The sequence below is a fragment of the Chelonoidis abingdonii genome, chromosome 5 (genome assembly GCF_003597395.2).
Source record: "Chelonoidis abingdonii isolate Lonesome George chromosome 5, CheloAbing_2.0, whole genome shotgun sequence".
NCBI lineage: Eukaryota > Metazoa > Chordata > Testudines > Testudinidae > Chelonoidis > Chelonoidis abingdonii.
This window is the reverse complement of record NC_133773.1, coordinates 91,259,377-91,273,842: the sequence shown is the minus strand read 5'-3', so window position 1 is coordinate 91,273,842 and position 14,466 is coordinate 91,259,377. Positions and strand designations below refer to the sequence as shown.

Below are 14,466 nucleotides of genomic sequence, written 5' to 3'. Positions count from 1 at the left end.
CAACCTTAACACCAAAAACATTAAAAATGTCTAAATTAAGTTTCTGACACACATATGAAAAATCTAAGGTATAGTAAACATTTTAAAAAAAAAGTGTGTAAGTTCATAAAGTTTTGTGAAAGGTGCTCATTTTAGCCATTTACTACCTGGTCGCTGAGAAGTATATATTTTGTTATCTGTAACATTAATCAAAAAATACATTGGTTATGAAGTGGCAAAATGCATTGCAAGTGTTCTTTATAACCCACTGATTTCATGATAAAAACCATTACATTCAGTAACCCATACAGTACTGTTGGAAAGCAGTAGACTAATAGTTGGAAATGCATCTTAGTTTATTTCTCATGAAAGCTCATTCCTCCATTCTTTTGCAGTTTTTACAGTATTCTATTGCCATAACATATCATGCCACTTACAAGCTAAGCAAAATGTTATTTTACTTTAGATTCTACCTGGAAGGCCCATATATAAAAACACATTAGCTTAGACCACAGAATTTAAGGATTTATATTGAAATAAAATAATGAAATGATAGAGAAAGTTAGCAACTTTGCAATGCAGGTCTAATCATACTTTCTAGGTTTGTAAATATCACAACTAGTTTTCCCTGTTATATCCCAATGACATCTACTAAAAGCAATTATGTTGGGCTTCAATATAATTGATGACGATACCAAATTACAGAGGTTTTTCATGAGATATCAAATTAGAGAGGTTTAGTATTTCCCTGAGTCTTCTGTTTTTAAGGTTACATGCTATAAAGATAGTGTTCACTGAATATGGACACACTAGATGTAGATACATAGCTTGAATATAAAGGCCTATTAGCAACATAAGCAAAAAACAAACAAAAAAACCCCAAACACTAGGCACATCTCCTGTTCTTTACAACATAATATTCCAGAAAGTACTAGATAACAATTCATTGGAAAGCCATTTAACTCTTCAGAATTTGGCATTTTCTTCAAAAAAAGCAAACTTCACATTTTTCTTTTGCACTAAGACTGTTTGATAATTAGAAATTATTCTGTATGATTCATGAACTGTATCCTAAATTGGTTTTTAAATAATTTACCAATCTTGTGAATAAGCCTTAAAAAAACCAAAACAACAACTTCCTTGACAGGGTTAAAACAAAAAACAGTTTAGCTGAGACAGCTAAGTAATCCAAAAGACTGGGTGGTTTTTGCGTTACATCCACGAGAAAAACACCCAATAATAAAAAGGCACTATTGTCCATGATTTTTATTTTATTTATCCAGGTACTTACATTATATGGTTTTCATCATCATAAACTTTATAGAAAGTCTGCAGAGACATTTTTGGAACAGCAATTAGACATCACTAGCTTTAAGTGGCTTGCTAAATATAAGAAGATGCTATGCACTGTTAAGTACAACATACTTCTCAATTCCAAAAACTACATTCAGCAATAGTACTTGGGCATTAAAGTCACCAGTCGAGCTTTACTGGGTATTCCCCAGTAAGACATGCTGTACAGTGGCCAATCTTTCTAACACGAGACTTATTGGTTTTAAGGCTGTTTTGATTTTCTTGCCTTGCTTTGATACTTTCTTGTACAGAGGATACCAACCCTTCCACTGAAAGATAAATCACACTGTCCGCTCCTAGGGAAAAAAAATAAGACAATGAATCATTAAAAGCTACACTAGTGTTAAACAAAATAAAAAGGATCTTGAACATGTAAGTCATGTTAAATGGGTTCTCTCCCTGTAGGTCACCTCCCCCACAAGGGAAAGACCATAAAACAGGATGTTAGGGGATCACAATCACCTTTTCCTTTCCATATTACTAAACTGGAGTGGGGTCCCTTGTTGGCTAGATAAGAGGTGGGGCTTCTGGTATGAAAAAAGACCAAAAACCATAATGTTACTCATTTTGTCAAAACGGAAACTAAATCCAAGCTGTCCATTAAGACTCTCTGAGCTCATTGCTATTTCAAGGAGGCAGTGTGCTTTCATTCCAAGTTCTCCTGGGAAGCGGCCACACACGTAGCTGTTTCAAGCTGTCTTTGTCCCATAAGCAGAGCATTCATGACTTTTGTTCTTTTTGCTGTACATGGCTATTGGGCCTTTGAGATAATGCAGTAAGTGGTTCACATGAATGCTCTAGCAGCAGGAGAGTGTTTCACCCTCATTTTATCACTTTTGTTAATTACATTGTGAATGGATATTAAAATATGATCCTCCAGCAAATTCATAATGCTTTATTTGTGCCATCACAATTAATGCCATGGGGGGGGGGGGAGGCTTATTAAAAGATTGACTTCATTGCTCCTTCTGTCTAATCTTAAAAACACTAAAAAAAAACAACTATGTTTAAAGGCTTTTAACTACAGCTGTGTTTTTAAATTGGAAAGTTTTTAAAACATAATATTGTGCTGTAGCAATGATATGATAATAGACACACCCATTCACAAGCCATTATGAGCACTATTGCTACATCATGATAATGCACATCTGTTATTTGCAATGGCACAAATAATAAATTTAGGTATTTGTTCTCTTTGTTCTGTAGCAAATATTGCTTACTGTAAAGATTCTAAAATACATTGCATTTATTTTGTTTAAATCTTATGTAGTTTTTAAATGAGATGCCTTCAGAACAAGAAAAATATTTACACATTCTACAATTTGAGTTTCAAGCAAAACCAGCACACATTTATAACTTTAGTAAGAACATTTTATTATGCTTAAAATTTTCATTATTACTTTGTCTTCAACTTATCTTCCTGAAATTTTGCATGCCATACCTCAATCCAGGTAGACTTTTTCTGGGATGTTTGGCAAGAATCAACACAACTCGAACTTTGAAGATATAGTATTTTGAAAAAGCGTATATGGAGCAACAAAAGAATCTTGTGGCACCTTATAGACTAACAGACATATTGGAGCATAAGCTTTCGTGGGTGAATACCCACTTCATCAGACGTATGCCACTCTGACGAAGTGGGTATTCACCCACGAAACCTTATGCTCCAATATGTCTGTTAGTCTGGATCTGTAAAAAGCAACAAAGAGTTCTGTGGCACCTTATAGACTAACACGGCTACCCCTCTGATACTTTTTAAAAGTTATTTGAGTGTTCTATATATTGTAAAGGAAGAACTATAAACTGCATCAGACAAAACATACAGCTGGTATTCATGTGATCTGGTGTGAGCAGTTCAACAAAATATTCAGTAGCTTTTTTGGGGGGGGGGGGCGTGTAAGAGAAGAAGAGTGGAGTGTGTCCGTTTTTCCCCCCACTGAAAATTTGTGATCATGTCTATTCCTTATGACTAAAAATATTAAGGGGGGGGCGGGGGAGGAAAGAAATTATAGCATTTACCTATGTATTTTGCAAGGTCATGAAATTCAGGTTTGTTGGCAATGAGTTCTTCTTTTGTTGGAATATTTATTCCCATGTAACAAGGAAATTTTATGGGAGGTGAAGCCACACGGATGTGCACCTGAAAGAAAATGCATGTTCCATATTACATTACCAGTAAAAACTTGCATCTTGATAAAAGTAATTGATTATAACATTAACTAATAGCAGACACGAAAGCCCAAACCCGTCTAAAGGTGATCAGCAAAGGCAAAGTCCTGCACCTACTTAGAACCCCACTGACTTGGGGCTCTGCATGCATATAAGGATCCACTGTATGCATTACATTTGAGGATCAGGGCCTTTGGTCTCTCCAGACTCCAAAATATCAATAGAAGTAAAGAGATGTAAGAAGTACCATTATTAAAAGCCTTCAAAAAACAGCTTCTTAATCTTCAAATAAAACTATTTTGTCTTCGCAACTTAAAAATCTATTTTTAATAGAAAAGAATTTAAAAAGCATGAGTAATCCAATTTAAATTAACAGAGATATTCATGGTCATAAAAATAAGCACACATGTACATGTTCCCAGGCTTTGTGCCTAGGTTGTGTCTACTCATTTACAGCTTTGGTTAGACAAAGCACATTTGCTTCTATGACACAGACTAGCATATTGATTTATATATGAAATAGAAAGAGACAAAACCAGACGCAATATTTTGCTTGAGATTTAGGACAAAATGTCTATTTACCTAAGAAGTAGGGTTAAAAACAATACCACAGTAGTGATATAAGTAGTAGAAAGATAAAACTATCAGTGTGGAGGCTATATCTAAAAATCAGTTTTCTATTCATTCTTGATTTGTCAGTTACATCTTAGGCCATGTCTACACTACCACTTTTGTCAGTATAACTTATTTTTGCTCCAGGGTGCGGAAAAAACAAAACAAAACCCTACTCCTGAGCAACACAAGTTACACCGATGGAAGCATTGGTGTGAACAGTGCTATGTTGGCAGGAGAGCTCCCGCTGTCATAAAAAACCACTACTGGTGCAGGTGGTTTTATTATGACAACAGGAGAGCTCTCTCCTGCCGGCATAGAATGGCCACACAAGTGATCTTGCAGCAGCACAGTTCCACCAGTACAGCTATGCCGCCGTAAGCTCACTAGTGTAGAGGCACACTTAGCTTAAAATAGAGCGGTACCCTCTTTTACTCCCCCGGCATTTAAGTTTTTCTGATGCAGATTTTCCTAAGATCAAGGAATCACACAAGAAACTTTTCACCCAATTACCTTTGATACATATTGTCATGCATTTGCCTTCTGTGTTTGTACTGGCTCTCTTTCTACCACACCTTGTAAGTGCACTAAGGGAAATATTCTGAAGTGCACCTGAAACACTCCAACTTGCGTCTCCATCAAATTTCCCTTTACATCTGCATGACAACTGCTGAAAGTAACTTACCTCCTTAGCACCAGATTCCCTGAGCAGCTTTATTATGGGAGAGATGGTATTGCCCCGCACAATAGAATCATCGATTAGCACAATTCTTTTGCCTTTAAAGTTGTCAGATAGGACTCCAAATTTTTTGGCCACTCCTAGCTGTCTTAACCGCATGTTTGGTTGAATAAAAGTTCTTCCTACATATCGATTTTTACAAAGTACTTCAACGTATGGCAGCCCACACTAAAGCAAGAGACAATTATACACACAGTTAAATAAAACAAAGATTAGGAATAGTAAAGATTTTAAAGATGACCTGCAGATTAGGGTTAATCAAAGGCCTTTAGCTTGACCAATGTAGTGGCAATAGGGCACTGGTGCAGCATACCATACTATGAAACCCAGTTCACAGAAGACCCACATACACTATCTGATGGGAGGAAAACACCAAAACTATCTTTACGGTAAAGGAGAGTCTAGAGTACTTCACAGAAAGTTAGAAACACTGGCAGGGAGGAGGAGAAGTCAATATTAAAAATAATCCATCCACAATACCTTTTGTGCATAACCTAGTGCTGCTGGTGTTGCAGATTCTGGTACCGTGCTAACCAAGTCTGCTTCCACTGGTGCTTCAACAGCAAGCTGCTGACCGCATCTTCTCCTGACTGAATACACCATTTGACCTATGGACATTGAGGGGATTAGAATTTTCTTTTATATAACTATGATTTAGCTTTCAGTTCACACAGTACAGGAAAATTCTACAGTAATTTTTAGGTATAGTTATTTGACAGGAAAATAGGAAGCCTCTGTACAGCAATGAGAAATATTCACCACCACAAGTCACCTTACACCTTTCACTTCACTTCCCATAATATCTATGTTGCTTTCCAGCCACCATGAGGACCAAATCTTTCTTGCCTTATTCAGGTGATTAGTTCTGCTGATGTCAGTGGGACTATTCATTTCAGCAAGGCAAGCAGGATTTGAACCTGAATTTTTATTCTCTCCACATACTGTTTTTGTTCTTGGATCAAATGGTTCTGCTAAGTAGCTTTACATTAATACAGAATAGAGGCTTGTCCTATGAGTGATCATATAACAAAGTTGTGATCATATGACAAAGGTAGTGATCATATGACAAAGGTGATAGCTCCATGTACACTGATAATATACAGAACTAAAAATTTAATTAGAAAGAAGCATCCACAGGAATGGTTGCTTCTTGTAAGGAAAGATGGTAAGATAAGCCACATTAAAAAAATATTTAGGACTTATTAAAGCATTTGCAATGTAGTCTAAAATGATAAAATAGTATATTATCTATTCATAGATTTTAAGGCCAGAAGGGACCACTAGATTATCTAGTTAGACCTCCCAAATAACACAGGCAACAGAGTTTCATCCAGTCACTCTGGTATGAGTCCAATAACTTGTCTGACTACAGCATATCTTCCAGAAAGGCTTCCAGTGCTATTTCAAAGACATCAAGAGATGTACAATCCACCACTTTCCTTAGTAGTTTGTTCCACTGCTTAATCACTCTCGCTTTTAAAAAACTGCACCTTATTTCTACATTGAATTTGTTTGGCTTTAACTTCCAGCCATTGGATCTTGTTATGCTTTCTCTACTAGATTACAATAACCTTTAGTTCCTGGTTTCTCCCCAGAAAGGTACTTGTAACACAGTAACTAAGTGGGAACACATCTCGATCTTCATTTGAGAAGTTAAACAGATTTCACCCACTGCAAGACCTTTATTTCCAGTCACGGAATCATTTTTGTCGCTCTTCTTCTCTGTACCCTCTCCAATTCTTCAACATCCTTTTAAAAATGTTCTCACCAGATCTGGATGCCGTATTCTAGTACTGGACTCATCAATAATGTACACAGAGAAAAATCTCTTCCTTCCTCCCTCCTACTCACTACTCCTGTTTATACATCCAAGGAGCACATTAACCCCTTTTTTACACAGCCTCACAGTGTGAACTTCAGGTTAAGTTTCTTGTGCACTGTGACCCCTCAATTGTTTTCAGAGTCACTACTTTCCAGGATACAGTCCCCCATTTCAGTAACACCTGCATTCCTTGTTTACTATAGTTTATCTTCATACCTTCAAAAATGCTGTCGGGCCTTGCAAAATAAACATATTCAAAGATACAAAATGCTGATGGATCTCCTTCAGGTCTTGGCACAACATCCAGTGTTTGGACATCATATCTGGATATCTTCACAATCTCCCCAGGGAGGACTTCACGATAATACCTTGAAGAGATATTTGCAATATTCAGAAATTTCCATACACCTGCATGTTAGTTTTAGCATATAAACAAAACCATGTACTGCTAAACCAGTCAACTTTCTGATATTCAGCAGTCGCAAAATATTAGATTATTATTTTAAAGTTGACACTTTGGCACCTAGCACCGGACTTTAATTGTACTAGTCTTGCATTAGTGCTGGCACACTGGCATCCTGCTTTAGTACCCAAAAATGGTAAAATTTCCAGTCTTACCACTAAATGGTTACGGACATCCTCCCATCACATGAAAGAGTCTAGAAGACACTTAAATGATTTATGTATATTAGTCTCAGTTACAAATGTAAGATAGAGTCAAGTCGTGGCCATCAAGAGATGAATAAACTGGCTTTTAATTTAGTCTTGACTATGAATTTAGTCACTTTTCCATGAAAGCTGAGTAACACAAATCATCCCATAAAATCAAATGGCCTCAAATGAGGAATGTAGTCATAAGAGCTGTCACAACAGTTAGTAACTAGGGTCATGTCAGTATCAAAATAGAAGGTGAAAGGCAGCTGCAACTGAATAAGGGCAAGATTATTGGAATATAGATCTGCTGTCCATATACTTATATTGTATCTTTTCATAATTAGAACAAAAATTGAAGCTGGAAACTTAATAAAAATATAATAAGCTCTGAGACTGCATTAGGAAACATATTCCTAGTTCTTCTATAAGTTGATCTTTTAACTACTGTTGTCTAAGTATACTACTTCAATTGACACTCCTAGAGGAATTCTGCACCACTGCGCATGTACTAGAATTCATGCATGTCACAGAATTTTTTCCCTCTTTTTCCCGGAAAAAAAATAGCTTTTTGCCTGAGAACTTCTGCAGTTCCACCTTTCACCCATCAGAGGCCGCTGTAGCGCCAGACCAGCCAGCAGACAGCTGCATTCATCCTGCCTGCGGAGCTAAGACTGACAGAGCGGGGCATGTGGGGCTGCTGGAGGAGGTGGGGTGGGGAAGAACGGGACTGGGATTCAGAAGGGCAAGTGAGGGGGACTGGGATGTGGGCTCAGGAGCTAGTGGGGGTGACAGCTTTGAGCCGGGGTCTGAATGGGACAGGTGCTGCAGGGCCACATGGGGATGGGAGCAGATGTGCCTGACTGAATGAGAAAGGCTTGAGGACTACATGAGGGAGGCTCCCTAACAATCCCTCCCTCCCCCGAAAAATCACATTCCATACTTCTCCCATCCACATCCAACAACCCTCCAGATTCACCTCTTCCTCAGCTCCTTCATTACCCCTGGAATCCCCCAAGCGTATGCACTGCTTTTAAGGGATGCAGGAAATAAGTTTCTGTATTGTAGTTTAAACAAACTGCTCAAAAGTTCTGTGTTAATATGCTAGTAAGGAATCTATTTGTTAAAAAAAGCAAACCACCAGGTTACTTGAATTTTTTTTTTTTTTTTTGGTCTGTATTGTTTACAGACATACTTGCTGACAGGTATTTTGAAATAAAAATTAATTGAAACTAGCATGATTATATTGTGTTATTTTGACAAATAAAATAAATATGAAGAATTTTAAAATATTGTGCGCAGAACTCCCCAGGAGTAAATTGACTTTAGTTATCCAATTAATTGCATCCTAACACTAGAGGTTAAATGGCAAAAAACTGGGGAGTTCATTTCCAAAATACTTAGATTTTCAATTTTACTAAACATGAGTCAAGATATGCATATCTGAGTAATGCTGAAAAATATTCACTGCACATATCACACACCAGCAAGTCTTAAAACAAAGATTAAGTGACTCTGATGAATGCTGGAGATGTAATTTAGAAAGGGATGCATATTCATTAGCCAGATACTAGAATTAGTGGGCTAGCTGATGACACTGAGAAAGCCTGGGATTTATATATAGTGCAAAAAGGCCCCCGTTGATGATCATTCTTAGCAGAGGTATCTCAGTCTCAGAAGGTGGGTCCAGAGCAAAGCAACTTTTGTTAAGGAAACAAAGATGGTACCATCAGTTAATTATTGGTACACAGATATGACAGAAGTCACCACAAAGGAACACATGTTGTACGTTGTTTCTATAACATCTCACAATGTAATAGATTGCTGAAGTTCAGACATACGTTATTGGTTTCCAGTTTTTGCTCTGAATTTATTTTTACTTCATGCAGTTTTCGCCTTGTTTTTCCACTTTAAGGGGACACAGTTTTACTTACCAACATAACACTCAATTAGTGGCAGATTTGTTAAAAACGTCAGATTTGCAAATTAACTGTACATTCCTCATTATAGGAATGAATGTGATTTTGACAACTTCACTGCAGTTTTTATTTTCACTGAAAATTAAATGTTTTTGCATATAGAACATTTCTCCTGTTTCGTTTTTTTTTTTTTAAAAACTATATACAGAGCTTGTCTTCACTACAGTTAACTCCAGTATTGTCCCAACTTGAATCCTGCCTGCACATAAAAACCGATAATTTGAGTGTGGTGGAGCTTTTAACTGAAGTGGCTAGCCTATCAGTAGGTAAGGCTGTAGTTTGAGTCAACACAACCCATCAGCTGCTAATACAACCACTCTGTAGTTGGAATATTATTTTACATTGTGGCTGCACTCACTTAACACCTTTTCAGTTAGCTTAGCTAACTCTATAGTGAAGAGATACCCATACAGTCTTCTTTGCAGATGACTTCTGAATATACTATTGCCATATTTATTTAAATCCATAAACTGACAGATGGAATCTTTTACACTGTATGTATCTCTATTCACTGTTTAAAGTGTTTACAGAGCATCTTGTATGTGAAAGAACTTACTGTGCACCAATAGATAAAAAGCTGCAGGATTCGGAGGAGACCACCCATCCTTCTGTTTCACTGTTCTTCTTCCCTGTAATAAAGTTTTTAATTATAGCTACATTATCTTCACAGTCCTTGGAACGACCATCACTAAATGTGTTAAATCTCTGTAGCAGTACTGGCCTGTTACACTTCGTAATCATGTACTTGGGCAAGTCAAATAGTCACAATTTCTGAAAAGAAAGTTTGGAATCGAAAGTTGCTGTAACATTTCTTGAAAAACTATTCTTTGGAAACATTATCTAAAACTTGTCCTTGAGAGATCAGAAGAGCCAGTTCCACACAGTCACTGGACAATTCAGAGAAATAAATTCCTTATCTCCTCATGACTCCCCCTCCAGCTAATTCCATCTCTATAGATTTTGAGGCCCTGGTGTATACACATGCTTTTTGTTTAGATAAGAAATTCCTTACTCTCCATATATCAAGTGGCTGCTCCAATGCCACTGAAGTTAATAATGGGCATTCACTGGGCTTTAATGGGCATTCACTGGGCCCAAAGTGAGGAGAATTCTCAAAGACAGGCAAATGAAAGGGAACAAATGGGCAGATCAACAACATAACAGGATACAAACACTAATATATTTGGACATTGTGAATATTTTCTAAGACAGACTCCTCTTCAGAAAATTTTCACACATGCTCCCCCATGCCATATCCATTTCTTTGGACAAAGAATGGATTTACACATTTTTCCTGCAGTTACAAATGTCAAGATCCCCCATCTCACAGCACAGAAGGTCTGGAAGGCCTTTCCTTGAAAATTACTGGTATCACTCAGGGCACTGAGATGGGAAGGCATATATAATTCTCCTTTGGGATTATCTTCCACGAATGACTAGATTTTATCCCAACTCAGAACATTTTTGTTACAAGAACATGAAGAGCCTTTATTCAAATGCCCATATTTGGGTTTTTACCCCGTTGATGATCATTCTTAGCAGAGGTATCTCAGTCTCAGAAGGTGGGTCCAGAGCAAAGCAACTTTTGTTAAGGAAACAAAGATGGTACCATCAGTTAATTACTGGTACACAGATATGACAGAAGTCACCACAAAGGAACACATGTTGTACGTTGTTTCTATAACATCTCACAATGTAATAGATTGCTGAAGTTCAGACATACGTTATTGGTTTCCAGTTTGCTCTGAATTTATTTTTACTTCATGCAGTTTTCGCCTTGTTTTTCCACTTTAAGGGGACACAGTTTTACTTACCAACATAACACTCACATTAGTGCAGATTTGTTAAAAACGTCAGATTTGCAAATTAACTGTACATTCCTCATTATAGGAATGAATGTGATTTTGACAAACTTCACTGCAGTTTTTGATTTTCACTGAAGCGCCGCAAGCCTGGGAGGCGGGAGAAGGGAAGCGGCCACAGTGTGCTCGGGGAGGAGGCAGGGCAGGGGTGAGTTGGGGCGGGGAGTTCCCCTGCATGCCGCCCCCCGACCCCTTACTTTCTGCAGGCGGCCCTCCCCACGCTCCCCTGCCCCAGCACCCTCTGCCTAAATGCCGGATCCGGCCTCCGCGGTCTCTGCCAAAGAAAATAGCTCCCCCCAAATGCCAATGCTCTAGGCGACCACCTAGGTCGCCTAAATGGTGGCACTGGCCCTGATTGGGGAGGATGGATTCGACCTTCCCAGTCCAGCTGCACTTGATACACCTAGAACCTGACTGCTTGAGCTTTGAGGGTGAACTTAGGTTTGACGCAGAGATAACAACACTCAACGTAACCAGTAAAGGATGCTGAGAGTCGTTAGAGGCCATTTCCACTGCCACAGAAGCCAATGGAAAAACTCCCCTTGACGTCAATGGAAGCAGGATTAAGCTCTTGTGGAATTATTTATTTCAAGTAAACGCCCTGTTTCTTTACAGCTGGTCATTGAGGTTGTTCAATGTAGACTGTGGTTCTCCAATGTAAGAATATTATTCCTAGGCTGAGAGGTGTTCTACAAATGATGAACTAGATATTGAAATAAATCAATAATAAAGCAAGATACCACTTCACTTAACAAGCAAACCAGGCTAATTTTAAACACAGTCAGATGGGAAGGGAGGGGAGGGATAGCCCAGTGGTTTGAGCATTGGCCTGCTAAACCCAGGGTTGTTCAATCCTTGAGGGGGCCATTTAGGGATCTGGGGCAAAAATCCTGCTAGTGAAGTGGTCCTGCTAGTGAAGGCAGGGGGCTGGACTCAATATTGACGTTTCAAGGTCCCTTCCAGTTCTAGGAGATAGGTATATCTCCAATTATTATATTTTAACTGTATTTTGTGTTTTATAAATCAACCAATATTGGGATATTATTGCATCCGACGTCCAGAGAGAGCGCAACATTTCGAAGAAAAAAAGTCTTTCAACTGCATGAATGTGGACATGATTTCCCCATTAAATGCAAATGTATTATTTACATAGCTTTGAAAATGTAAACATACTTATGGCTGGTTATCCAGTCTTCACATAGGATTTACCTTTTCCACTCATACTGCCTACTGAAATGAGACGACCAATGCAGAGTGGACGATTCCCATAGGGATCACGTACTGCATAGATTATGTCTTTATGCATCATTAGTAGTGAATATGAAGTAGGGGTTTCATTCATTAAATTTTTTATTCTGAAATGAGATTAAGTAAACACAATAGTATGTTATAGATGGCTGTATTCTGTTACTTACTACTGCTGTATTTATACTCAGATAATATTCTTATTTTTAATTCCAGCCCCTAACCCCTTACCTTGCCACCCAGTCTGGGGTATCATCATTCTCTAGTGGAGGTGTGAATGCCAGCAGCTGAGTGATCAATTCGCTGTCAGAACTGGTCGATAGTCCCACACCATGTCTCATCAGCTTTTTTTTTTTTTTTTTTTAAAGAGACAAAATATAGTGTTATCAGTCTATGTAACTACTACACCATTTTTAGTTTAGCAAGAGTTTGTGCCCTGAAAAGTTGTTTTAATGTAGCAGTCACTAAGAACCCAAAGCACATGGTAAATACTTTTGACCAAGGAGCTGGTGCACAACATTGGCTCATATATAATGACACTCTGAACTGCATCCCTCACCTGTCTTTTCACGGCTTTGCATTACCGGTGACCAAAGCATAAAGCAAAGTTGACATTCCCTAATATCCACTGTGCTACGCAGGGTCTGGGGATTTTGTCACTTTCTCACTGCTGCTTACGCATGGCGAACTGAAGCAGGGCACAAAGAACAGGTGACAAGAGGAAGCACAAGTAAACAGTGAAAGAAGAAATGACTGAAGAGAGATGGGTGTGGAGGAAAACCAACCACCCAAGATGTGAGAGACTGAATCCGACTTATGGTCCTTCTAGTCTGGTGTGCTCAACATACACTGCACACACAGCATTTAAGGGAGAGGAGAACCTGCAAAGTAACTAGCCTACTATTCCTGCCTGTTTAATGCTTTACACTGGATGGTTCCTACCTAACCTTTATAGATCTTGCATCCTGAAGAATAAGACTAGATATTTTTACCATTATCACATTTACTGCTATGCTTGAACATAAAATTAACCCATCATTTTGAAACCAGTCAGTCACAACTTGTCTTGGTACATTCTTGCAGCACTGGTGGCATCCACAGATTGACTACATTCTGCATAAAGTACCATTATCTTTTCCAAGTCATAAATTTACAATTCTTTGATGTAGTAGTATGTTCCCTTGTTTTTTGAACAGAGTTAAAAGAGAAGCATCTGTGAGGTTTTAATTCTGCTCTGCAACATGTCCCTTTCTTTACTGGCTACGATATCCAATTTTTGATTGTCTCCTTATGTGTTCACATCACTAGAAATTACTATTTTCTATTACTTTCAATATCCACTATACCTTTCTGAAGGTGATGACAAAAATAGATGATATTGCAGATGAGGACATGCCAATATATTAGATGATATTTTCTAAGCACTCTTTGCTTTCTCTAATGACTGCCATGCAACGGGCAGATTCAAACTGAGCTATTCATAACTGCATCTGGATTAGTTTTCCTATTGGATCAACATTAACACAGAACATAAAAGAAAAGTAGATTATCCCCCCTACCGTGGGAGTTACAAATTAAAAAAAAACTTTGTTTTTCAGGGCACTGCCCAATCCATTAGTTTGGAGTTCCTCACCATTCTCTTCAGTTTTTGATGACCTAAGGGATTGTGCGTCAGCTATGAGATGTGACCAATCTTTTGCCCATTTCTACCTCCTACTCATTAATAAATGATACTGGAAAAACCAGGACTGATTCCTACCTTTCTTCTGAGTTGTTTAGCATTTATTAATTCACCATTGTGTGCCACAGCAATCTTCCCATGAAGAGTTTCTACAACAAAAGGTTGGCAGTTCTCTAATTCAGAGATTCCTGACGTGGAGTACCTAGTGTGGCCAATTCCGAGATTTGAAACATACAGCTTCTTCAGATTGTCTTCACTGAACACATGATTAATAAGACCCATTCCCTTGAACAAAAACAAAACAAATACGTATTTTATTGTTTCCAGCAACACACTCATTATGCCAGCACTTTACAAGCAAAAATCAACAGCAA

General features: G+C 38.1%; 1 protein-coding gene across 2 annotated transcripts in view; it reads right to left on the bottom strand.

Annotated features, from left to right (window-relative positions):
• Nucleotides 1–317: 317 nt before the first annotated feature.
• Nucleotides 318–14,466, bottom strand: part of PPAT (phosphoribosyl pyrophosphate amidotransferase) — a 65,411-nt gene continuing 51,262 nt past the window's right edge. Inside the window, exons 3-11 of one of the 2 annotated variants that reach the window (XM_032796832.2) lie at nucleotides 14,171–14,377; nucleotides 12,643–12,755; nucleotides 12,376–12,521; nucleotides 9,861–9,933; nucleotides 6,891–7,042; nucleotides 5,333–5,460; nucleotides 4,799–5,020; nucleotides 3,352–3,472; nucleotides 318–1,628 (exon numbers count right to left, since the gene is read on the bottom strand). In XM_032796832.2, coding sequence (XP_032652723.1) covers nucleotides 1,453–1,628; nucleotides 3,352–3,472; nucleotides 4,799–5,020; nucleotides 5,333–5,460; nucleotides 6,891–7,042; nucleotides 9,861–9,933; nucleotides 12,376–12,521; nucleotides 12,643–12,755; nucleotides 14,171–14,377 — 1,338 coding nt within the window. In that variant the 3' untranslated portion in view covers nucleotides 318–1,452. The remainder of the gene's footprint in view (nucleotides 1,629–3,351; nucleotides 3,473–4,798; nucleotides 5,021–5,332; nucleotides 5,461–6,890; nucleotides 7,043–9,860; nucleotides 9,934–12,375; nucleotides 12,522–12,642; nucleotides 12,756–14,170; nucleotides 14,378–14,466) is intronic. The other variant, XM_032796834.2, reaches the window with a different exon arrangement.